Source organism: Phalacrocorax carbo, chromosome 4, assembly GCF_963921805.1.
Source record: "Phalacrocorax carbo chromosome 4, bPhaCar2.1, whole genome shotgun sequence".
Classification (NCBI taxonomy): domain Eukaryota; kingdom Metazoa; phylum Chordata; class Aves; order Suliformes; family Phalacrocoracidae; genus Phalacrocorax; species Phalacrocorax carbo.
The window spans coordinates 17069184-17095606 of NC_087516.1; the positions used below are offsets into that span (position 1 = coordinate 17069184).

Consider the following 26423-nt stretch of genomic DNA (forward strand, 5'->3'; position numbering starts at 1 on the left):
CTGTACATACCCAGTACAAAAAATTATGGGGAAACAAAGGATGACCTGTGTAGGCCTCCTCTGTCTTGCTAGAGGAGATAGAGTCAAGTACAGAAAAAGGCCCCATGTTTTATGCGAGTTGTTTCACGGGGATTTTGAAATACAGAATAAATTATGCTGTTGTGAGTGACTTCATCTGTTAGCTGTGTACATCAGCACTCGGGTTCTGCACTGGTGCAGCTATGTTAGTGCAAGCTTTGTGCTGGGAAGAAGTACAGCTGAGGTTGCTTTCCTGTCAATTAAAGGTAAAGCAGGACAGGAACCTGCAGTGATAGTAGCAATGAACTGAGTTGTACAGATACAGATTTACAAATTTCCTAAATGCTTGTAATCTAATACAGCAACTTTCTAGTGTAAACAAAGCTGAAGTGATTTGGTGGGTTCTGAGTTGGGTAAAATTGGAACCCCAAACAAGCCCAATGCTGGAAGTGGAGGAGAAAAGGGACTGAACATGTCTCTGTGATCTGAATCTTGCAGCTGGCTTTATGGACTGTAGGTGGGTTGTTTATTACAAAACAAAGCAACAGGAGTGTTCGTACAGCATATACAGGCCCACATTATTCACTATTATGTAGAATAATTAAATACATGGATACATATATTTTTGAATATTCCATTCTGGGGAAAAAAATGTTTTTTGTTTTAAAGTACTGTGTCTATATGTTAAACGGTATGTCATTTGAGTGTTCAGGCTGCAAAGGTTACATGGAATGTACCTCAAGATCACTACGAATGTATTAAAGCATATCTAGTAATTCCTGCATTGCTTGTGACAGCCAGGTCTCAGCCACTGGCCAGGTGACCTACAGTGAAGAATCCCAGATGATAATCATGGAGGTTAGTGTCCACTTAGTTGAGACAAAAATGGTGTATGATTGTATTTCACAGAGGGCAATAGGAATCTTTTATATATGTAACCGAGAAAAGTGAAATCAGTAAGTCAGGAGTGTCTTGCAAGCTCTTGTTAACCCTGTATCAGTCTGTACCATTCTAGTTTAAGCAGGTCTGCAAAATTTATTTATGTGCAAATACACTGCAACCACAGATTACCATATGCTGTGAAACAAGCACCTTTAATGTGTATCTTTTAAATTCTATTTCATATTGATCCAACGCTGAGCTGATTAAATTATCTTCAGATTATTGGTTAAATATATGTAGTCTGGAGTAGGTGACAAAGTTGTTTTCTCAGATGTAGAAATGCTTTTGAAGTGGTAATGTTTAAACCGTGTCTGGTGCTTTGTCAATAAAATGTCAGAAAGGGTAAAAAAACACAAAAAACCCCTCTTGTGGTATGAAATGAACTGTAAAGGTAAGGGAAGACTCTTTAGACCTGTCAGTAAGCTTTAATCTTGCTAATGAACAGCAGTGTGTGCTAACTTCAGTGTCAGAACGGTAGCCTGCCAATGGCATCAGAACATACATACATACAGGGAAAATCGCTTAAATCGGGTATTTTGATAGAGATTACTTCCGTGGGCCTGAAGGCAAGGACAGCCCCCACCCCACAGCGCAGGTCGCTCTCTCTCTGTGAAAGGAGGAGCTCCTGGATGAGGGCCCTGCTCAGGCGGACAGGCTGCGGAGGGCCCCGACGGCCCGCAGGCGCAGGAGAAGGCACACGGTGCGCGCCCAGCGCCCGCTTCCCCGCCTCCGCGGCCGAGCTCGGCGGGCCGCTGCGCCTACCGCGCATGCGCACATATCGTCGGACGCGGCCGCCCGCAAGCGCGCTCCCTCGCTCTTGCCTCCTCCCTCCCCTCCCCTCAGGGCCGGAGTCCCTACGGCGGCGGCTGCCGGCGCTAGGCCCGCTTCTGGTCCCGTCCCGTCTCGGCTCCCCTCACTCATGCGCCGCCCCTCTCCCTTTCTGTCCCGCTGCAGCTGCCGGAGGCCGCCGGTCCCACCGAGCCGCGAGCGGAGGAGCGCAGCGGCGTCAGCATGGCGGTAGCCGCGTCCGGTGCGGCCCCTCAGGCACCGCGCGGTGAGTGACTGCGGCTGTTGCGGTGGGCGGGGCCGGGGCGGGGCGGCGCCGCCATGTGGCGCATGTCCCCGCGCCCCCGGCCGGGTCCCGGCGCTGTGGGGGCTGCCTGAGAGGTGGGGTACGCCGCCGAGGGGCAGCTTTGCCCTGGCTGTAGGGTGTCGCTTGGGTTACGGCTGTGCGCTCCGAGATCGCTGTCAGCTCGTGGGCAGAGAAATCGCTGCGGGATCCCCGTGTAAGGCGGGGAGCGTGGGGCGGCCGAACTACTCTTGCCCTCGAAGGGCTTCGTTAAGCTCGCTTTTCATTCTCAGTGTTAGAGCAGGGATGGACGGGTGTCCCTGTGTGTCCGTCGTGTGCGAGGTCACCTCACGGCATTATGCATACAGCCAGACTGCTGGAAAAAGACATTCCTGTGGTATTTTAAGCATGAATGTTCTTGCACGAAATACACTGTTTTTCAAAGGTGGTAGTGTAGACATGCATCATTTACATATTTGAATGTGAACCTCATATTTTGTGCTTGAAGTGTTATTCAAGCTTATAGTGGTGTATGGATTTACTGGTAGGATATTTTAACTGTCGCTTTTGAAATTATTTACTCGCAAAGTAGGAGAGTACAAGAGAGTGATGTACTGGGAAGCTGTTAGAAGTGAATGTCGAACTGCAGGCTTGGAAAGTTGCTGGTACTTGAAAACTAACCATTTTCTTCGGCAGAGTCTCTGCAATGTTCTTGTTAAATAGTTTGGATAACTTCAATGTTGTGAATCTTACTGCATGGTTTTATGGATACCTGAGTAGGATGCATAAAAGAGCTAAGAACAGATTAATCAAAAGTCAGTAAAACCAAAATCCAGTGAAGTATAAACATGTAGTTTTTCATCGATATCAAGGCTTATAAAAATAAAATGTATGTGTGGTCCTTAAATTCCTTTTAGCAAAATATGGTATTTGTTACCGACATCTACAATTCAGGGATGTTTCCAGCTCTTTCAAGGTCTGTGTACTTTAGAACGTTTTTTGAGTCTCACTGTGCCAACTTGTGCTAGGAAGTGATACGCTGCTGACAGATGGAGTCCAAACAGTTTTCATAATTGATTGCATGGGGAAATTAAGAGACACCCTCTAGTGATGGTTGTTTTCTTTTACAGAAGCTCGTTTTGCAAGAATAAACAGAACAGCACAGCAGTACTCTGGGAAGAAAACTAGCTATTAGTTCCCTTACATAATAAATGTTTCATTTTCTTAAGCATTTTGCTGTGTTACTTGTTACTGCTTCTGAAATCCCTGGTATTCTGCTAATTTTGTATGATTGAGTGAAAAGTACTGTGTGTAGTATTCTGAATAGACTGTATCAGTGGTTTGCTTAATTGCTGTATAATTAATCCGATTTATTTTTTTAATTACATCTTAAATTTTGAGAAAGACTGTACCTTGACCTGAAGTCTTTATGCATCTATCCAAAACTTATTTCAATTTTTTCCCCTAGCATTCAGTCTGACAGATTTATAAATAATTTAAATTTCCATCTTCTGTATATTAAGCATTTGAATAGGCTGATGCTGATTTTTGCTATTGTGTTGCCCAGTCATAAGTTAAAAGTAGATTTCTTTTCAGTTCCTCACGGCCTTTACTGGGCTGATGACCTGTGCATGAATTTCTGCTTATCATTGACTTGCCAAGTGATACCATTTTAAAAAAAAAAAGTAAACTCCCCCATTTTCCAGGTGCTGTTGAAAAATTCTACATAGCCTTTTCTTCTGCTATCTTGTTTTGGTTTTGCTTTAGTGCCTGTGACAACACATTGCCTCTATTCCTAGGCCTTTTTAGTTTATCGTGGTTGTCACCATATTTGTTCATTGTTTATGTTAAATTTGTGGTGCTGAAAGTATACAACACAGGCGGACATACACTCACCCTTTTTGTGAAAGGGGAACTGTATTATAACACAACTGGGAAGTAGGTAATGTTTGTGGAATTATCAATTTATATGTCCCTTAAATAATTGGTTTAATTTATGCTAGCACGGTATGATCATTTTCTCATTCTGGTCCCACCATGGCAGACTTGTCTTGAAGCATATCCATCAGCTCTTTCTTCACTTAATGTTCATCATATTCTCTGTCCCTATTAGTCTTTTAAGCATTCAGTCAGTCTCTACTATTTTTTAATGCAGTCCGATGGTAGAAATGTATCATTTTACTATAATGTAATTATGCATGTGCTTAGATGCCTATATACCTTTCTTAAATGGAGGGACTTGGCTATAGGTCAGTCCACTAGTCAGCAAAAGAAGAATTGCTTTAAATAAAAGGCGCATGTCTGAAAGTTATTCCCTTGTGAAGCCAGGACAACCACAGTGTTACAAAATCTTTTTCTTCATTATTGGGTTTTTAAAATTTGTTCATTATTTGGGTGCAGTTTCTGGAGTTTCTTGCTATGCATTTAGGTAATGGTTTTATCCATGAAAAATACAAAAGTGTTTCTAGGACCTATACTGGAAAGTACCATTCCCTATTTTTTTTTTTTTTTGTAGTTCATGCTTCGTCACAGCACAAATGTCTGTCTGCTTTCCCTCATGCCTGGTCTCTGCATCCTGTTCAGATATGGGATTGGTGTCAAGATACGTGCAGCAGTTCTGGGTCTGTGTCAGAGTAGAGAGCTGTGAAGTCACACAGACCTCGTGGGTTTGGGCTATTTCGAGTGCTGGTGAAATCAAGGGAGAAACTTACGAGATAACATTTTCAGGTTCTCAGTTTGGCTTCATTTCACTTTGACTATTCAGCAAGCTTGTTAGATCTGCGTGAAGGAAAATATGGAGCCATTGTAGGATAATGACACTTCCAATGTAAAATGTGGTGTAAAATTTTTGATACAGGCCTGTGATGCTGATCTTGCGAAGTAATGCTCTCATGGATATCAGTCTCATTCTTTCACTTAAAAAATATTTTTTGAAGTTAAGCACAAATTAGTTGGCTGTAGAGCCCATTCACATAAGCAGAACAAAAGCATATGTACAGAGAAAAAAAAAAATTTTCATGTGGTCCTTTTTTCAAGGGACTGCAGGATCCCACAATAATTGATACATTGAATTAATTTTACTGCAACTATTAAAGCCTTAAATTTTTTTCATTATGTATAGGAAGGATAATTCCTGTTTCTTAGAAGGAACCAGTTCATTCATAAAGAAATCTGCATACAGAGCATCAGTTCCGATGCTTTAAGAGGTGCTTAAAGTAGTGGCAGATTGTTTCTGCACTAATTTTGCATGTTTACGCTGCTCACTTTAACCTGTCTGGAAACGTTTACAAGCAATTGTCAAGTATTTCAGAAGATCAAAAGCAGGTTCTAATCTATTGCTTTCTAGTTTTCATTTATCAGAATGGAATTAAAGTGAGGCATTTGCTCCAGTGGCATAGAGTATGTTTCTACATGCTAACTGAACAGAATACAATGGTCACAAAGTCACAGAAGGTAAATCAAAATCTAACTTAGACCAACTTTTCCCCTTAAGTCATTTCAACTCTATTTAAGTCTTGATACCAGGCATTGGTGGGGGTTTTTTTGGTTGTTTGGGTTTGTTTGTTTGTGTTTTGTTTTGTTTTAACTTAAAAGCTTGCACCACCGAAGATTCTGTAACTATTTAAGGGACTTGGTTACAATTCTAAAATACCCCAAAAGTTAAAAATCTTTTCCAGTGTGTAACCACCTTCTTTATTTCAATTAAAGCCAATCATTTTCATTTCCAGCAGACAGAGCCTTTCTGTGTGCAACAACCTTTTGTGAGCTTGAAATTGTAAAAGATATTGAAGTTTTTTCTTCATTCCAGAAACTCTTCAAAGTCAGTCTTTGAGCAGTGACTGACAGTTCTTGCCTGCATGTTTTATACACAGATAGACATTATTCCATCATTCAAATCGTTAATAAATGTTTTAAAGGCATTAGATTGAGGCAGACCCAGAAAATACCTACTCAGTATGGGGTTTGAATTTATTAACTGTTACTTGCTTATCTTTTAAAATGTGGTTTTCCAGTGACTTGCATGCACCCCCTACCCCCCTGTCTTTTAATCAAAATATTTCCTACTGAGAGAGGCTTTTTATAAGGCAGGCTCATTTGATCTTGGCTAATCTAGGCCTTCTGTTGCTAACTAATTTACTGTCTTCTAAATATTTACAAATAGGTTGAGTCTTTTTTATAAAGTTGAAGTTAGACTGACTTGTGTATGCTTCCGCAGCTCACTCTTTCCCATTTCTTAAAAAACGCACTTGCCCGGGATTTTGGAACTTGCCTGTTCTCCATCACTTCTCAGAATCACTAATGGTTCTGATTTTGCTGCAGTCAGTTCATTATTGGATGCCCTGCCATGATGGTTTTAATTAGCTCAGTCTGATGAATATTTAACTAGCTCTCGTTTCTGTTTTGTCATGAATACTTACCCTGTTCTTACTCATACTGTGCTCCTTGTGAGAAAAGACAAAATGCAAATCGGCTTTTCCGTGTGTCATCTTTTAGTGTCTCGGCTGAGTACTTGCTTATTTCTGTTTCTAGTATTCCTCTTGGTAAGGAAGTAGTTATGGGATGCTTGCTTTTCTCTTATTTCTTATGCTAGTGATATTCACTTTGTACCTTGTTCTTTTTTTTCTGAAAGTTTCCAAATAGGATGAATGCTTCATTTTACAAATACAGGCAGTAAATTGTGTAATTTGAAAATATTAGGATTCTCACAAATCTTTTGATGTTTCTGAGTAGAATCACTGTTAGTGGAGTTTATCTTAATGTGTTTTTCTTTTCTAAATGACAGCGCACTAAGGTAATCTTAGAAGTTAGATGGCACTTTGGTATAGTAGGTAGCCTTTAAATGTTTAAGTTGTATATTCAACATACAGTATTTTCTGCCACCAGTAAATCTCTTGGAATAATATTGAATCAGCCATAATGTGATATATGTTGTGTGACATTACCAATCCTAAGCCCTTACCCTTTGCTGGTTTATCTCCTTTTCATGAATTTAATGCCTTATATAAACCTGAAATCACCCTTTACTTACATCTTGCAAACAATGTTCTTTCTTAAGGGCAAAGAACAAAGCAGTATTTGACTCGGAGAACTGACAAGTAATATAATTCTATAAGTGGAGAGAACTAGAAAAATTTTACCTAGAATATCATGTGTTCACAGATTAAAAATTAAAGGGAAAAAAAAAGCTATGCACTACAAAGCACATGTACGGAAAGAGTTATGGTTTTTTCCTGCTAATCATCTTACAGTTGTTCCAGTAAAAAGGCCAATGTGTGGAACAATGGAGCTGCTTCTGGAAATAAAAGCTAGTTACAGAATTTCAGGAGAATAAAGTAAGATCTGAGGATTCCGCATATAAGAAGGGATGTAAAGCATTTATCTTTAAAAAGTTAATATTTCATGTCTTAAAGTTAAACTTTCAGTAAGCTCCTGAGAATTTCCAGGTGAACTCTAGGGCTCCAGTGAGACTGTAGAGGTCTCTGTAGATGGGGAGACAATTATATAGCTAGAATCAGTTTTGTTAACAAAGAAATTAATTAGGTCTTTCAAATAGAAAAACACTCTAAGTGATGACTTTTGAAGCTGTTAGGTATATAAAACTATGTTTTCAGCTAAAAATATTTTGGAGACTTTTATAAAGAGGAGAACCTTTACTCTTTTCCAGTGGTAGTGCAATCCGTGAGAGGGAGATGGATACCTCCTCAAAATACCATGCAGAAGACAACCATAATTGTATTTAATAAGGAAAGCTTCTGCAAGTGTTGCCATTTGCTTATACATACGATCTCATTTATATTGGACGTTTTAAATGTTTTTCATTTGTGTGTATATGAGAGGATGGGTTGTAGGTATCCACTACTTTGTATTTCTGACACCAAGACCGTAGCTTTTCTGTAAACAGCTGGATAATTATTAATTCTTATTATTTGGGTAACAGGGGATAAGCTTGGTTGTCAAAGACACCTTCTCATTCAGTTTTAATTATGGAAGAAATTTTGGGAGCAGCAATTCAAAGCCTGCAACAAACAGTAGTTCTCCTTTCCCATAATCACATGATTACCCAAGTCAGGGTCCAAATGTGGTAACTCAGATTTGTAAGTTTCACAAGATCAGCAGAGAATACCTGATCCAAAAAAATGTAGAGTTTTGAGGAGTTCTCGAAGTTGGAGGGTAGGGTGTGGGATTTGTTTGTTTGAAATCAACCCAAGGGGTACAGCTGTAGTAATTGCCTCCAGCTGGACTTAGCACTACTGGTCACAACACTTTGAGCCCAACAGTTCAGCCAATTTTCAGTCCACCTACTTATGTAGCCTATATTTCATCAGTTTCTCTGTAAGGATGTTACAGGAAACGGTGATAAACAACATCTACTGCTTTCCTTTCATCCACTAACCCAGTTATCTCATCATGGAAAGTTGGCTTATTGGTCAGGTAGAAGTTTCTCCCCTTCATAAATCCATGCTGATGACTCTCAGTTTTCATCTTGCACTAACATATTTGGCAGCGGTTTCCGGGATTATTTGCTCCATCACCTTGGACATTAAGATGAGGCTGACCAGCCCGTAATTCCCCAGATTCTCCTCCTTGAAGACAGGGACGGTGTTTGCTCACTTTATCTCCTCAGGACCCTCTCTTGACCATCACCAAAATCTTTTAAAGATGGTTGAGAGTGGCCTTGAGGTGGTGTTCATCAGCTCCCTTGGTGCTCATAGGAGCATCCAATTAGGACCCATGGATTTGTGTATGCCCAGTTTTTAAAATGTGGCCTTACTTGATCTTCCTCTATCGAGGATAAGTTTTTGCTGCCCTGGCTTTTCCACTGGTCTCTGGGGCCTGGTGTTCCTGATGGCAGTAAAAACTGAGATGAAGAATGCACTGATTACTTGGGTCTTTTTGGTGTTACCTGTCACCACGTCCCCTGCCCCATTAAGCAGCAGGTAACCATTTTCCCTGGTCTTCCTTTTGCTGCTAAAGCACCTGTAATATCCCATCTTGTTGACCATCACATCCATTGCCAGACTGAAGTCAAGGTGGACTGTGGCTTTCCTAAGCCTGTCCCTGCATGGTCGGACAGAGTTGTAGTATTCCTCCCAGGTCACCTGTCCCTGTTTACATCTCTTATAAGTTTTCTTTTTAGGTGTGAGTTGAGTTAGTTCATCTGTGTAGCCTCCTGAGGGTCTTGCTTGACATTCTGAGCATGGGAACAGACTGCTCTTGAGCTTGGAGGAGGTGATTTGTTGATTCCAGAGAGGTGGCACAAGCAGATCTGAGACTAGCTTGTGCGTGAAATGGGAAGTTACTTGGTGATGGTGCCAGTCATACATGGGACAGTGTAAAGTACATCTTACTCTCTTGATTGTACTAGAGCTATAGCACAAAAACACTGCTGGAGAAACTAATGTTTTGTCACTACAGAAAGTAGGTAGCTCTAAGCTGAAAAAAGAAGCAAGTCTGTAAATTCTTTACTGTTCTTATCACACCTGTATCAGTATTTAGAGCACATCACCATTCAAAATTAGATCTAGAGAGCTCTGGCTAACAGCTCATAAAATGCCAGGTAATTCTTTACATATATTTAGTAGAAAAAACCGTGTGTATGTGCTTTACTTAAGGTGGTGCATAGTGTGTAACAAAAGGTAGATCCACCGCTGCTAAAGGTGTTTAAGTGATAATCTTTAAGGTCTGAATTCCAAAAAGTTTCATTCCTTTGCATTGTCTCATGCAAGTTCTGTCTGTTGGAAAATGGTGCTCTTTTTGGTATATATGGATTTATTTTACATAATTTAAAGTTTCTTTCAGAAAACAATGTAACCATGTTAGTGTGTTTTCTCTGTTTCAGACTTGCCACCTGTTCCTTCTACATCGAGGACAGGCTTTGCAGAATTTTCTGTTAGGGAGCGAATGAGAGAGAAACTAAAAGCAGCAAGGGTGAGAATCCTTCAGAAGTCCTGTTTGGTTGACTTTAGTCTTAAGTACCATTCACTTCATTTTCCTTGCTTAGTGTTATGTAAATCTGAGTTGGGATATCTGCTGTTCTTATTTGTAATGCCAAAATACTACTACTTGGTTCATCAGTACAGTTGTTTTCCGGTATATTTCTATTGCTATATTTTTTAAAGGTTATTTTTAATTTGGTTTTTTTAATAATATAAAAGTTATCATTGTTTTGTAATTCAAATGATACAATCATTACAAAATTATTCTTGTATTTTTGTCAAAAAATTCTTTCACTATTTTGAAATCAGTGGATTTCTGTGTAAGTTTACTTTGCAATTTAGTAAGGGCTATTAACATCTAGGTCTGTAAAATCACTTAAGCTGATTATATAGTTAAAAGATTCTGTCCCTAACGCAAATGTGTATAAGTTCTTGAGTTCCTGAAAATTACTGTAGCTTATATTTTATTGTATTTCTATTACAGCTAAGCATTTTTTTTGTTTGCTTAGTCAAAAGCAGAAATTACTTTATTGCAAGAAGACTCCAGTCCACGATCGAGGCGTTTAAAAACCATCAGAGAAAGGAAAACAGAAGTCAGACTGGATAAAGCGGTAAGAAGGTGCATTGGGTCTTGCTGTTCTGATAATGAGAAAATGAATGTGAAACATGAAATACATCAAGGACTACACCTAGTATTGAAGATCAACTTCATTTATTTTAATGGGATCAAAATTACACTATTTGAATTAGTAACCAGGAAGGAACCTTTCTGATTATTGCTTTTAATGTACATATTTAACAATAATAATTTACTTTCAGCATAGTATAGACATCATGTGAAACTTCTGTCATTTACAGGTTCATGACTTCTGTCACTTAAGATGCTTTGAAGTATTTAAAAGCTACTGTAATGGAAAGGACCACTGTATTATAGCTTTATATAAATTTGCACAGTGTAATCACTAAAGGCTAGGTATTAACTTTATGTCATTGTACTGTGTTGTATTTCCTTGTTACAATTTTATATTCAGGGATTTTTTTAGTATTAGCATGTTCTTTGTTAGAAAACGAATTTTGTATAAAAAAAAAACACCAAAGGCAGAACTTGCACCCAGATGTTCTTCAGAATTCACAAAGAGATTGCTTGCCTGTAGCAGATGTGCTCCAAAGAATGTGTATGCTGCCCAGGAAATGATAACATGTAGCAGTAACATTTTTGTCTGGAATTCCCAACACTATGAATTAGCCCAGGCAAATTGCTTGTCTAGAGCAGAATTACCAATTCATGTAGGTTGTGGGGAGGTTTTTGGCAGTATTTTCTTATAAAAAGTAGTTGTCATAGCTTTCAGTTAAGTAGTATTGTTTTCAAATACTTGTTTTAGGAAAATATGGAAGTGATACCCTTATTAAAATTGGTTACTAATTTTATATAAAGTATATATGAAACCTTCCATGTGTTGGTTTTGTTTCCTGTACGTACTTATACATGTATGAAGTATTGTTTTTTTGTTAAACAACTAGCCATCGGATTGCCAGGGTTTGAGATTTTCTTTTTGCTATTTTTATTTTCAAGTTTAGGTTGAATAGATGTAAACTTGAGAAATATCTTCCTTTAATCTAAGAATTCAGGCCACAAGGTGGAAAACCAGGTAGAACGTTCGGTGTGTTTATGTTGTCTGAGCCTGATGAAAATCACTCTGAAGCACATCCGAGAACTTGCTGAAGCAACCTCAGAACCAGTGGTGTTGACAGTGATCTGTGTGTAGGGGGAGATGAGACTTCAGAAAACTGGAGATGGATAACGATGCTACCTCCTTTCTTGAAAATGTAGAGGAGTATCGTCAACGGAGTTTTACAGTAGCCTAGCAATAGTTGTTTGAGAGAGAACAAAACAAATAATCAAATCTGTATTTAAGCACCCAAGCAATGAACACCACCTCTTATGAATAATACCAAATAGGCTTTTCCTGATTGCAGCAGGGGCTACATGAGAAGCTGGCCTTAGCTGCCCGATTCCCTTCCCTGGGCAGCAGTGTCTGTCAGCAGCACCCTTGCCACCGCTGCCTGGCTTGTGTTGTCGGTCAGCGTTTGTAGATGGGAAGATTTTGCACTGCTACCCCATTTCTTCCCCTTGCGGAGATTAGCTTGTGTTCAGGAGTGCAGAAACTATGATCTCATCAGCAGTGAAAAAAAGAAGCTAACATTTATGCAGTGAACCATTTCTTCATACTCTGCAGTCTATTTCTTGACCCAAAGGAGAAGGGAGTTAAGTAATAATTAGATGTACTCTTTTAAAATAAATACAAAATCAGTATAATTGTTACCACAGTGACTGTGGGGTTTTTTGTGTGTTTTTGTTTGTTTGCTGTTTTTTTTCTGTGAAAATGCAATATCTGATCTCTGCATTCAGCTATTTGTCTTTTTTTATGGATCAATAAATGTATGCCATAACTTATGTATATATTTTTATGCAGTCTGCTAATAATACATTTAGAGAGGTGCAAGAGGATGAATCCCACTTACCATCAAAAGTAAAGTTTCGTGAATCTGTAAAAAAGCTTAAGCAAAATTCAGCAGTAAGTACCAATTCCTTCATTTCAATAACTGATGTTAATTTAATTTAAACTTCATATGGCTTCATGATTCAATTTGAAGCAGCAGACAGAATTCAGTTTTTAACAGTGGAGAGGGTTTTATTTGATTTAAAAAATCACAAGCAGTATATGCCAACAATTGAAGTATAAAAAGGCAACCTTCAACAGATATAAGAAGGGGTTTGGGTCATTTGATTTTTTTTTTTTTTTAAAAAAAAGGTAAATCCATCTGGACACGATTACTGGAGCTTGGAGCAAAAACGTTTCTTCTGTTTAAATCCTATTTATCGAATGCCGCCAACTGGCAGTTGAAGCAATTCACAGATTAGTATATTGATATTTATTAGCCACAGAATGCTACTGTTAATTCTTTTATTAGAGGATTCATCCTAACACTAAAGGGGCCTGGGTCCTTCAGAGGCAAAATGCCAGTAGAAATTTCTCTTCATATCCTTCACCTGGATATCTGCGTTATTGCCAAAATTTAAACTTTGGCATTTCTCATTCCCAAATTGTTTATATTTAAAACAATAATCTGGTTAAGTTAAACCAGTTAACTTTTTTTAATAAAACATTGCAAGAAATGTTTAATGAAATAGTAGTATAGCAATAGAGAAAGTTTCATGTATAATTTAAAAATTTCAGTTGGCTTCAGCATTTGGGTGAGTTCGCTTTGAGATAAAATAATTATTATCCTGCGAAGTGTTTATACATGCTGTTATTGCTATTATTAATAGAAAGATATCTTCACTTGCCCTAACTTTAATATCACATTTATAAGAAATTATCTTTGTTGTCTTTTCTTAGTTCCAGAATGATTTTCCTTCCACTGAAGAAGCATACAATTTCTTTACCTTCAATTTTGATCCTGAACCAGAGACTATAAAGGCTGGAGCCAGGCAAAGGCATGAATTAAATGAAGAAGAGGGGGCAGAAGAAGAATGTGTAGAAACCCATGAGGATGAACAAGAGGAGGATGAAACGGTGTGAGCTATAGAATAAATGCTCAAATTTTTATTCAGGCTTCTTGAATTAATTTTAATCATCTAATACAAAGTGGCAACTTTTGTTTCCTTAAAAATTCTGAAAGTATATCAAAAGATCTCCAGTCTAAGAAACAGACAAACTAACAGAGGCGTTTGCACTTAAACTATAGGATGAAGATGTACGCCTAGTTAAAGATGATGATTTATTCATTATAGGGCAGACAGCCGAAGATTTTCTAGTAATGATACCTGCTGGTTGCGAAAGCTACTCTGAGCAACTGAAAAAGGAAAAAGAATTTCTCTTCGTTCCCAGCATGCTAGCAGGTATGAAGATTGTGCTTTTCCATTTTGTTCCTTGATTTTGCATAGCATGGCACCCTTTGATCTGCTGAAAAATCTTGCATCGGACTGTTTCTGGCAGCAGAGAGATATTTAATTGTGGTTCTCTGACACTGATCATCCGATCAAGTCTGAAAAGGTCTGACAAAATGGATTAACTAGGAAGATGCACACCTCAGCAAGTCATGAGGTGGTACACTAGCAAGTGAACTCGGGGCACATCAGTTGCTCTGGCGTAATGACCTTAGTGCTGTCTATAGTAAACGCAAGATGGCTGACCCCTCTTTCACTGGGGTTTAGCTATTAAATTATTTAGCATATGCAACAGGTTACTGGCTACACACATTTAGGTGCTAAGACTGGCTCATGCGCTGTACATTGTAACTTACACTATTTCTTCACTTGGCCACATCTGCAATTTTTTCCATATGGCAGGTTTGTCGAGTCATGTAAGTAAAGTAAGGATTTTTGTAGTTCAGGGGACCCTTTTCCCAAAATCTGTTTTTGTGAATTGGAAATAGTTAGTCAACATTGATCATGTCTGTGACCTTCTTGCCTTATTCCCACAGAACTGCAAAGTCTGAAAAAACCTGTTGAATAATATCACTTGCTATTTAATATTTCAGGTGGAAGAAACAGAAGCGAGTCTCTCAGTGGTCTGTACCAGAATGGCATCAGCACAGCTTGCAATGTAATGTCAAAATATTTGACATTGGGTGCCTCTGGTTTTTCATGTCTTGTAACTTAGTTCTGACTGCTTCCAGTGTGGTCCACTGTTTTCTGATTTAGGGGATATCTTTTATTGTAACCCTCAGTATAATCTCTCCCTGTTTTGAGATTGCTCCTTGAAAAATACTGAGCCCATACACACCAGTGAAATAATCCTGCGGGCAGGCTTTAAAGAATTCTGCCTGCTGTTATTGGGCTAACTTGACTTTTTATGTGTGTTTTGTGTTTTGCACAAGAGTAGCTTAAGCAAACTAGTAATAGTAGTTTGGATTAATCTTACTTGAAGTTTCACTTTATATGGGAAACACTTAGAAATGTTTTGTATAGTCAGTTGTTGCTGCTAAAGGGTTTTTACACTGTTATGCAAGCAACCATTAAAACTAAACTTACTAAGTTATTTGAAGTGGGGTTTTTTTGTGAGGAAATGTTTAATTATCTGTTTAGAAGACTTGTGACACTTTTATGATACATTTAAGCTGTGGATCTGTCCCAATTAAGAAAAGGACCTGTTTTGATTACACATTTACTGCGGTTTTCCTAGCTAAAATATTTCTGACAGCATGCTTAGTATGTAGTGCCATTTGTTTTAAGAATGCCATAGGCTCTTAGAGAATTAATAAACTAGAACTACAGTTACAAGATATTTTACATGCATTCCTATTTAATTTCTCATTAGTGCCTGCTTCTGAGAAGATCCGTGAAAACATGGAGCCTAGGTACCTTGAGGATGAGGGTCTTTACACAGGAGAAAGGCCCTTTGTATCACAGTCTAATCAAAATATTTTAGAAAACAGAATACTCAGACAGGAGCAAGTAAGTTACTACTACCTTCTTAGTTGTCTTTTTAAAATCCTTTATTTATCAGTATTTTATTTTGTTATAGTTAAGTAGGTGGATGGTCATGGTAATCTTGGGCTTTCATCTTTAAAATGTTTAGCAGTATCAGATGTCATGAAATGGGGATTTTTGTAGGAGTGTGTTTTAGTGTATCCCAATAGTCAGAGCACCAGACTGGGTCTTAGAAAACTGGTATGTTTTCCTGGCTCTGCTTGTAGTCTGCTGGGGAATGAATCACTTCAGTTGTCTGTGCCAGAGTTTGGTTGCAGTAGGGGTAATTATAATTTACTTTTTTTAATAAAATGCAGTAAGAGCTAGTGGTATGTATAAAGACCTAGGTGAGCTGGCCACTGTTGTTGTTGTTTATTAGAAGATGATAACAGAAGGAAACAATATGGAATGGCTGTTTTTTGTGTCCGCTGAAGGTAATATGAAGTTACAGACTTGTAGAAATTTACTGATCAGACTGATCAGTAAGGGTAATTAAATATTGGTATAGATTATTGGAAGAGGTTTTAGAATCCATTTAGATTTTTAAGAATGGCTTATGGAAACACCCGTGAAGGTGGCTTGGATATATTTTATCCTGCTATATTATCCTTCTATACACAGTAAGGTATGTATAGTTTAGTACAGAGTTAAGCTACTATTCAGCAGTTGCCCTTTATATTTTATTATGATTCTATTAATTCTTCTGGGGCTACCAGAGTTTTTTTGTGAATCAGATTGGTAATATTTGGATCTAAAATTTTTAACTGGTCAGCATTAACCCAGTTAGTTTTCTGGTTTGCTGCACCATGTTACCACATCAATGTTTGGTTCTAGGGTCAGCTTAAACCAGGTGTGGGAATAATTGGGGAGGCCAGCATCTTTCATCAGCTGCACTGGTTTAAGCTATTCTTGAATCCAGGTCATGGGAGTAGAGGGATTAATTAGGACATTGTTTAACATGTGAAGCCATGGATAGCAATCGGTGTCTAAGATACATACCTCATCTGCTTTCATACATGCTGTTTAATTAGTTCAGGTTGTGTGCTATAAGAGTTGAGAGACCCTTTGATAAATGATCTCTCTGAGCTGCCGTTTAGCTCTTTAATTCTTTGCTTTATGATTTTTATAATCCAATTTGAAGATGTGGGTGACAGTCTTGTGTAAAACATTACAATTCTATCAATTTTAGTGATTTAAGAAAACACAACATTTAAATGTTAAGTGATGTAAGTGTTGATTTATTTTTTTCTTTTTCCTTCAAATTTGTAACACTGAATCTTGGAGGAAAAAATTCAGTATCTTTAAAGTTTGAGCAAGCTTTGGTCTTGGTCTTTTGATTTCAAAACTTATCTATAGTATATTTGAAGATCTCATTTTGGTGTCTTAGAAAAGTTTTGGTTAATTCAGTTATAGACAATTCATATTTATTCATATTTATTCCATAATTGCTTTTCGTAAGAACTACAATTTTGCAAGTTATTTCTATATAAAGTAAGAAACAATGTAAAATTCTGTTTTTATTTGTAGGGGAAGGATTGGTTTGGTGATGATGGCAAAATCTTAGCGTTGCCTAATCCAATTAAACAGTCTTCTACTAGGCCTCCAATATTCTCATTGGAAGAAGGCATTGCACCAGAACTTGAAACAGTGTATAGAAAGGTAGGCGTATTTCATATATGTGGTTCCTGATACCTGATATCCCAGTTCTTCTGTACCAGAAACCCTGATGAGCTGAAGGGTTTTCTGCTAAGAACCATGAGTACTGACTGCTTTTTGGGGCTCCACAACTGGTCTTAAATGTGCGCTACTTTTTCAAGTATATTTCACCTGTATTTTTCTGTAAAAATAATGCATACAAAAGAATGAAGAGTTTAGCCATAGTACTGGCTAAAATGGTCAAATGACAGTCCATGACAAACTGCTTCAAGTCTGTAAGTCACTAAGGTCTCTGTGAGGCACCCTCGGGTATTCTCATGCCAAAGTAGGGTAGCTCCTATATTAGTGTATCTGTAAAGCTCCTTGTGGTAGAAGCTGGTAGACAGACTCAGTGATCAGGACAGAGGTGCTTTCTGCAGCTTAGTAGAGAAATCATTCAAGAGCATGATCGTGATGGTTGTTTTACAGTTATGAAAATCCTCCAAAATAAGTCTTTACATACTGTTCGCTCACGTAGAAAGTAACTAATTTTGAGTTATGTTGCATCGGTTCTGATATTTTTGTTTTCCCCTCAACCACAGCATACCTACCCTGGAAAACAGCAGTTGTGTGCTGTCAGTACAAATCAAAATACATTTCAATTAAACCCATTCAGCAAGCTTTAAGCAAGCTTTAATTGTTCTGGTTGTTAGCACTGTATTGCTCCCTTTGAAAAACTGCGACTTTTTACACTTCAAAGTAGATTGCTTTTTTGGGATATGCAAGTGTTTCTGTCTGCTGCTGTTGATACAGATTTGAATGTTGCACTTTAATTGATGCTGGTTACGAATACATAATTCTCAGGATGCATCCAGTACCACAGATCTATGCAGGGTGTTTCTGCATACAGGAAAAGAGGTGGCTGCTTAGATCTTAGTAGAGATAGGCCATGAGAATTTGTTTCAAAACCACCATGTTTACGTGAATAGTGACATGTAAATACCCAAATCACTGTTGAAAGCTCAAGGGTCCTTTATCAGCAGAAAAATAGTTAAAGCATAAGGAATACAAAGCTGTCATTTTTATGGCAGATTGTGTCATACTAAACATTTTGATGAGAAACTGAATGTGGAAGGATCAGGTGGACTTTACCAGTCCTGTAAAAGCTACGCCACAGCTGAATTCCCCTCTCAGTCCCCCTTTTTCTTCTTACGAAGGGGCTGCAATGAACACTATATAACTAACAATTTCATCTTTTCTGGTTCTGGTTTTCATCAGAATATCTCTGATGAATCTCTTCTGAAGAATTCTTAGAGGGGAGCAGCAATAGTCAGGCAGGAAGCGCTTCTAATTCTCTTCTGATTTCAGAAACCTGAGGATATAAGCCACGATTGCCTTTCGGCTGCAGCGGGTTGAAGCAGGGTCTTTAAGATTTGTTGCTGAAAGCGTTCTTTGGGCTTTGTTGGTGTGAATTTCCCTGGTGTTAAATGGGGAAGCAAGCAACATATTTCCTCTTCTGCACAATCCAAATGGTCTACATGGAAAGCTGCTCTCCAAGAGCTGGACTGTTTATCTTAGAGCTCAGTTCTAAGAGGAAATAAAGCAATACTAAACAAACAGGTGAAAGGGAACTAGCAGGCTTTTTCCAGTTCAGTGTCATTGTCTTCATTGCTCAGCAAAGCCTGCAGTACAGACAGATGACTTCTTATTTCAGCCTCATATGGGCTAGCAAAATTCTGTTGTGTAGAATGCGCATGGTGGTTTTGTGCCACCCGCTTGTCAATAAACCAAAGAGGTTACCGCAGAAGCCTTTGCGGTTTGCAGATGCAGTAGTTAGCACTGCCTACATCTAAATGGGTCATTTTCTATCACAGAATCTTTTGCAAGATAGTTTTGTTGGGGCTTGTAAATCCATTTTACTCTTTTTTTTTCAGGCAATAAAAATGACAGCCGCCAATCAGTATCTTGTTGGACCGGGAGATTTTCAGGGGCCATTTCAATTGGATATTGATATTTCTGGACTGATATTCACTCATCATCCCTGTTTTAGCCGTGAGCATGTGTTAGCAGCTAAATTGGCTCAGTTGTATGATCAGTATTTGGCAAGAAAACAGAAGAATCTTACCAAACTTCTCACAGACAAGGTATTTCTGTTCTGTTGTCATAGCTTCTTGAGATAATGATGTGACAGTTTAAGGTAAAAGCTGAATTTGTTTCTTCAGAGCAGAGTGATGAAGTTCTTAATTGTATGCAATGAATGGCATTTTGTCAGAAGGTAAAAACCTAAGTATTTCACGTAGGCTGTTGTGTGTTCAGTGCAGAACTGCATTTTTAAGATTATTAGTTTCTTTGACCTTTTATTTAAAATGAACTCTGTGCAGGTTCTGAGGTAAATGAATATAATTGTTAGAATAGAATAACATTTTTATAGCATTCCTTAGAGTATCCAAAATATTTTCCAGTGAATGACAGGTAAGACTTCACAGCATTGAGTACAGCAGCTCTGACAGGCAGACAGCAAAAGACAGTATTCAAGGGTGGAGTGAAGTTAGTGAAGTTTAGTTTCAGTTGTTGATTAAAAGGAAGCCATTTAATTTCACCAAATTCTGCAAAAGTTGATGACCCATTCTCAGGTATTTATCTGTGACAGATGCTGTGTTTTAAATGCACACTGTTGTCACATTTACTATGTCATTCTTGTGACCTGCCAGAACTCTAGGGCAAATATAGACTCTTCTGTTCCTGGCTCCGTTACTGACTTGCTGGCTGACCTTGGCTGGGCTGCTTACCCTCCGCGTACCATCACTCTTCCTCCATCTGTGCAATGGAAGTACTGTTAGTGGTTTTCTCTGATGTCAATTTGTACATGAACATTAGGCATTGTTAGTACAATTCTAATATCGTCAGGGTGCACAACAATATTTCTAAAGCACTTCAAAATGCTTTTGAAATCTGAAAGGGTGACAATTTTTTAGAAATGTGAGGTAAATATTGTGGTAAGACATAGATCTGTGTAGTAGGGCTGGTCTGTTAAAAATTAGTTTGATTATTAAGTACATATAAATTCAGATTTCCATACATGAAAGGAAGTGATGATTCTCTACCTTAAAGGGCTATTATAAGGGAAGAATAATCATTGTATGCAAGGTCATTTTTATATTACTGTAATAATAGGGCCAGTAGGTGCTTGTACAGGTGCTTCTGAATTTTGGCATAAAGGATTAGGTTATAGTTCTAATGCTGGACAAATATTTCATAGAGTGTCTCAAAATAATTCTTTGGTATACTTCAGTCTGTCATTACTTTTTGAAGGATAGGCTTTAGTTTTCCATGAAACAGCGAAATAGGACATTTGGGTTCTCCATGCCTGCATTATAGGAACCGATGTGTGGAAGGGATTTCCTGAGTGTTTCCACAATACTTTGCCAGTATTGTAGGCAAACATGTAATATAGTTTCCATAAACAGATTTTAACAATTAGGTATTTCAGCCACCATTCTGCTACTGACAGGCAGTTTAAAAACCTGTCATCTCTACTGGTCATTATTTAATGACCAGATTGTTGCAGCCATGTTGTTCTTAAGCCTAAACAACTCATCTCCCCTTTCCCCCTCCCTCCCTGCAGTGTCCCAGTGGACTTCTTATCAGCTTTTGATGCTTGCTCTTTGTATCTTAATCACCTTTCAGTCCTCATTTTCCCAGGCTAAAGAAACTGTACTTCCTGTCTCCTTTTATAAAACATGCTCCCTGTGCCCCAGATAATACTAGCAGCTTTCCATGTGTTCAGTTATTCTTTGTTTCAAAATTTCTTTCAACGACTTTTTGTTATACAAGGGAGTTTCATTTTGTGGTTGCCCACGTTTGTTTTCAGCTGTATGCTTTCTGCTCTCCATTTATATTGTCTCTCCAGTTTGATAGATTTGTTTAAAACAGCCTTGGCTCCCTGATTTGTAATTTCATTGCTTCTACTTTGGATGTAGTTGCATTCGTCTCCTGCAGTGCCATTAGCCATTCCGGTTTCACATTCAGTATTATCCATAAGGAGATTTACAGCAACATAATAACTAAAATTTTAGTTCCTATCTTACTGCTGTTCCTTATTTTTCTCTCTTCTGCTAGCTGGTCCTTCACATTCTCTTGTCTTCGCAGCCATGCATGTTTTTGAATTCTCCTAAACTAGGTGTAATTTTCCATGTAATCATTTGATGCCTATCTTCAAATCTTAGTTGAAGGTGTGGCCTCTTGTCTCAAAAGTATGGCTTCAAAAGTACATTTGATCTGTACCATTGTTCACAGTTCTGTCTTGTCCTTAGACCTTCTCTTCCAGTTGTTACGTGCAATATGTTATGCTTTGTTGCAAGGTGCCCAGCTTCTGTAAGGCACTCATCAAATCCACAATCCACTCATTTTTTGTTGTTGTTTCTTGATTTACCTTTAGTGGCCCTTCCTGGTTCCCAAAAAAACTTTTATAGAAGCTGTCTTTTTGGCAGACACTTTTTTTTGCCCCCCCCTACCTCTTTGATTGATGAGCTTTCAGAATAATTCCTAGATCAGTCTTGTACCCTGTCCCCTTGTTTAGATCTGCCACAGTGATCAGAGTCAGTAAATCTCCCCCATACATCTAGGGATCCTAACCAGAATTTCATCTTGAAGAATCAGCACCTTACAGACATGGCAAAACCCTGTAGATACAGAATCAAGACAGTTCAGTGTTTTCTGTTATGTAGTAACTAGCTCTTTCATGTCAAGGTGCATTACAGAGTATGCTTCACAAATGTCAAACCATGTGTTAATTGTTCGTTTGTTCGTTTAAGCTGCATGCTTTGAGGAATGCTGTGCAATGTAGTATAGACGGTGGTGGTGCTGGTGTTCCTAGTCCTGTGGCACAACAGAGCATACCTGAATACAAAATTGAGATCAGGTAGGTATGGATTCATTAAATCACTGCTTTTTAAAACTGTATTCCTTTTTTTCATTCCATGCTGATACAGAATGTGATTCATGTTGGACTTTTAAACTCTGCTGTAAATAGCTCTAGAAGAATTTTGAGGGCTTAGGAGTTCTTACTGATAAGCTGAGTAAAAAGTATTATGAGGAAAATACAGCTTAGACTGAAATCTTGATTCAAAAGTGGTCTGATTTGATTACCTTTTATTTATTACTTAGTAACTATTCACTGGTGTGTTTTGCAGAGTTAAAATTTAATTAAGGTTTCAATAGACATCAGCTGGATGCATGAAGCGCTCTTAACAATGCAAGTGACATAATCTTTTGAACAGACAAAAGCTGTAGTTTTTTTCCATGTTCTTCCTCTTTACGCAAGTGTTCTTGATTCATTTCCCATTCTTAGGTATTTTGGCCATGTTTTTGCCAATGGGTTAATCTACATAAAATGGTAGAATTTTGTTTTACAAGATCACAGTTATTGTTCTTGGACAGTAACTGGTAGTAAAAATATGTTACAGTTTTTGGCTTGGCAGTGAAAGTTAGTATTATTTTTGGCAGATGGAAAATGGTGAGCTGTAAGTATAACCAGTATGATAAAAATTAAGTTGTTTGCTATATCTATGCTGAGCAGCCTTTTAACTAGTAGATACTTAATACAAATCTGAAAGTTTTTCACAGTCTGAAAGTAGGCAATAATGTATTAATTTATATAAACAAGTTCCGACTGATTTAATGGGTCACGTGAAAACACAATATTAAAAAAATAATTTCTTTAATAACAATTCTACTTTCTGCCTTGAAACCTGCATCGGCTTACACTTACACATCCGCTCATTGCTTTCAGTTTGGCAATTGCTTCTTCAGATTTTCATCCTTGAAGTACACTTTCTTGTAAGACATTGGTATCTGTGCAAGTCTATAATGTGTTATTTTATACTGAAGGACAAAGTCTTCCTTCCATTGAAAAATGAGTCGTTTTTATTAGTTCTTCTTAACATATCTGTTAGAGGACTAGGAGCAGGAAGTGTGCAGTTACCATACAGTACCTTGAAGACAGGATTCTCTCACCAGGGAAAGCGTGAGAACAGTGATGAGAAGGTTCACCATGCAAAGGAGATTCTTGGATTTTGGCACCAACCCCTGAGGCTTGCTTCGTGGTTAATTCTAATTAGATAGAATATTCCTTCTGGGTATCTTAAGTGTGTTTCTAGGTCTTGAGTGTAGTGTTACACTAATATGAATCAGAAGAAACTCAGCTGAAATCAGTGACATCAGTGTTGTGTAAGTAATGTGAGATGAGCTTGGCTGGGATTATTTTAGGGCTTTTCATATCTGTAATTATTTCTGGCTACAGCTCTGTTGTTGGAAGCTGTTACGCATATGAGGCTCAGATGGGCTGAGGAATTTTTACTGCCATGACATCTAATACTAACTTGGACCACGTATGTTGGTAAAAACATCTGACCTGCCTTGTCTCTCTTTTAACATTGCATGTCCCTGATGGTCAGTATAATACAGTCATGAGAAATTACAGAAGTGAAGAGAGTGTAGCATGAAAAAGAACCTAATTGTTTCCTTCACCCTCCAGTAACATAAATGATGTGTACTGTTTGCTGTCTGAAGATCAGAGCTGTAGTTTTCCATCGGTTTGAGGAAGAAATGTCATCTGAATGCAGAAAACTTTTGCAAATTAGCAATTTCAGCCCTACTGTCCTCAGTTGCTGAGGAGGAAGCCAACGTATGCTGTGGACTGCAGGTTTCAGGCTCTTCTGGCTGATGTATTTTAGCAGAGGTGATTCTCTACTGAAAGGTCCTGCTTCCAAATCAAATACATTAGATAAGTGTAATTATTGACCTGCGTGTTCCTCATGTCTTTAAGCTTCGTCTTCTAGACAAAGAAGAAAAGGTTGTTAACCTGCATGGATAAGTAAAACTCAAACTGCTAGCTAATGGAGTGGAGAAGTTACTCATGTTGCTTCTGGAAAGTCTGTATTTCATCTTTGTTTATTGTTTTTACTAAATCTGTTTATGCTTTTAAATAATGCATGATGTATTTCTTCTCTCAGCTCTAACTCAGCCTCCCTGTCGTCTATATTCTCTGAATATTGCAATTAGTGATGTGCTAGTTTAAATCTTCTATTTTTATTTTTTTTAATCACATTATTTTTACTAGACATGTTTAGCTACCAAGATAGTACTGGAAACAGTCTCTGCTTGTGCTGCATAGACATTTACATTGCAAGTGTGTGTTGGTCATTAAAAGTGCTAATGAATAGCTCTTTTACAAACAGATTAGAAGGTGGAAATGTGAAATACCAATTCTGAGGCAAAAAAAAGCCCTGTTAATTTTGTTTGTGTTAAGAATCTTGTAGGGCTGTCAAAGGACTTCTGTTACTTCATACATTACTGCATTACTTCATCTCTGCAAGTCCTTTTTACTGGAGCAAGAAGTGTGTTAAGTTTGAAACATATTTTGTAATGTACAACTGTAATAAGCATTACTTCATAGCAGCAGTGTAGGTTTCCTGGGCTCTTGTTTACATGAATTGACTTTTAAAATGTTTTTAATGATATACAGCTGTAATAAGCATTTCAGAAAACTTTGAGATCTCTAGAGAATGGACTGTAATTGAAGTCAGATTGTCCAAAATGCGAGAGACTAGACTACGGAAGAAAATCAAATCCTGCCATCTTCATGTCTGGGTTTTATGCTCCTTGGATTTAAACCATTACCGCCATCAATCAGATTGAAACCCACATCACTTGGCTTTTGATATCGCAAGTTTTCACTCTATTGTTCCACTGAGTTATACTTTTCTAATTGATTTTGTGCATATATGTATATATTTCTAGGCAAACCAGAAGACTTCGTGATGCTGAACAAGAAAAAGACAGAATGTTGCTTAAGACCATTATAAAAGTTTGGAAACAAATTAAATCCCTCCGTGACTTTCAGAAGTTTACTAACACACCCATGAAACTTTATTTGAGGAAGTATGTTTTGATAACACTTTTGTACTTCATTTGCCAACAGTGGAGTTTTAATAATATTAGTCAATTTGGGAACTTACAATTCTGAAACATAGGGTGCAAAAGTAAGAATTCGAGCAGTATCTAGCACTGGTTGAGCCTGCCTCTATTCTTTTTGAGTTTGGGGAGGAAGGAAGGTTAAAATAAGAAGTAACAGAAAGGCAGTTCTAAAGGCTAATGAGTAAAGAAAAAGTAATTATATTCATTCTGGATGGTAACTATCTGCTATCAACTATCTAACTATCTTAGACTATCTATGCTAGTATTTTTAAATAGAACACACTTTTGATATAATGAAATCAATTCATGGAGAAGTAGACCTATTATGTTATATATTATAGACTTAATTGTAGCCCTTAATTTATGCAACATGTTGATAACTATTGTTTTGAAGGGAAGAGGTTGATCAGAGATCAGATGAAAAAGCATATGAAGCAGAAATTCAGGCTGAGATAAATGAATTGCTAGAAGAATGTATGGAAGAATATGAAAAGAAAATGGAGGAGTATAAAACTGAGCTACAAGAGTGGAAATCCTGGAAGAAGACACAGGTTTGTTTAACTCATTCAGCTTCACAAAAAATAAATCATTACTAAATGTGTTCAAAATTTGTCCTTCCAGTGCAGAGAAAAAAAATCTGTTCCAGGGCAGTTACGTGTAAATTTTATAATGTACTTGGATACATTCTGTCTACTTAAAATTTGTTAGTAAATTAATTGTTAATTAAAAAATATAAATGTGCTAGGTTTTTGTGGAGCATTATCTTCCTGCGATTGATTTTCAGCACTTCAGCGGCTCTTTCTTTAATTTTAGTAGTTTTGCAGCATTCCCATTAAATTCATGTCCTCTTGCAAGGAAAAAACATGGAGGAATTTTGTGTGTGTGTGTGAGTGGTGAAGCAAAACAATTATGGGGTGTTTCTAATGAACAAGCAGTGCATGTCATCTCATGTACATTTACATTCAGGAATGTTCCAGATTTGAAAAATTTAAGTAATATTTTAGCCTTTTACCTCTGAAAAGCTTTATTGCTAATAATCTGTACTGTAGTTAAGGTCTCAATTGTGCTTCAAGGGGGTATTGACAAATACAGGAGCTAGAACAACACACTGCAACAGGATGATCTTTGAAATAGCCTGTGGCAGTGCTAGCAAAACCAGACTTGTTTCATAGAACTTGGCAAGGTACTGGATACCCCAGGCTAATGATGGTTATAGTTGAATGTAATTACTACCCAGTTTGAACACTGTGGGTTTTTGGATACCAAAGCAAAATAAGGTTTAAGGAAGTGCTTCAAATACAGTTTTCAAGAATCTAGTGCATCTGCTGATACTTATATGGAAAGTTTTTTCACGTAGCAGCATCTATGG

The 26423-nt window shown here is 37.8% G+C and overlaps 1 protein-coding gene across 6 annotated transcripts in view; it reads left to right on the forward strand.

Annotated features, from left to right (window-relative positions):
• The window catches only part of CC2D2A (coiled-coil and C2 domain containing 2A), a 64900-nt gene that overhangs the window by 890 nt on the left and 37587 nt on the right, over window positions 1-26423 (forward strand). For 2 of the 6 annotated variants that reach the window (XM_064449160.1, XM_064449162.1), the window contains exons 1-13: window positions 825-876; window positions 1915-2014; window positions 9870-9958; window positions 10476-10577; window positions 12441-12542; window positions 13368-13544; window positions 13717-13870; window positions 15291-15427; window positions 16970-17101; window positions 19012-19221; window positions 21892-21998; window positions 24878-25018; window positions 25449-25605. In XM_064449160.1, coding sequence (XP_064305230.1) covers window positions 862-876; window positions 1915-2014; window positions 9870-9958; window positions 10476-10577; window positions 12441-12542; window positions 13368-13544; window positions 13717-13870; window positions 15291-15427; window positions 16970-17101; window positions 19012-19221; window positions 21892-21998; window positions 24878-25018; window positions 25449-25605 — 1623 coding nt within the window. In that variant the 5' untranslated portion in view covers window positions 825-861. Of the gene's footprint in view, window positions 1-824; window positions 877-1574; window positions 1661-1914; window positions 2015-9869; window positions 9959-10475; window positions 10578-12440; window positions 12543-13367; window positions 13545-13716; window positions 13871-15290; window positions 15428-16969; window positions 17102-19011; window positions 19222-21891; window positions 21999-24877; window positions 25019-25448; window positions 25606-26423 lie in introns of those variants that run through there. The other 4 variants (XM_064449157.1, XM_064449158.1, XM_064449159.1 and 1 more) reach the window with 4 other exon arrangements.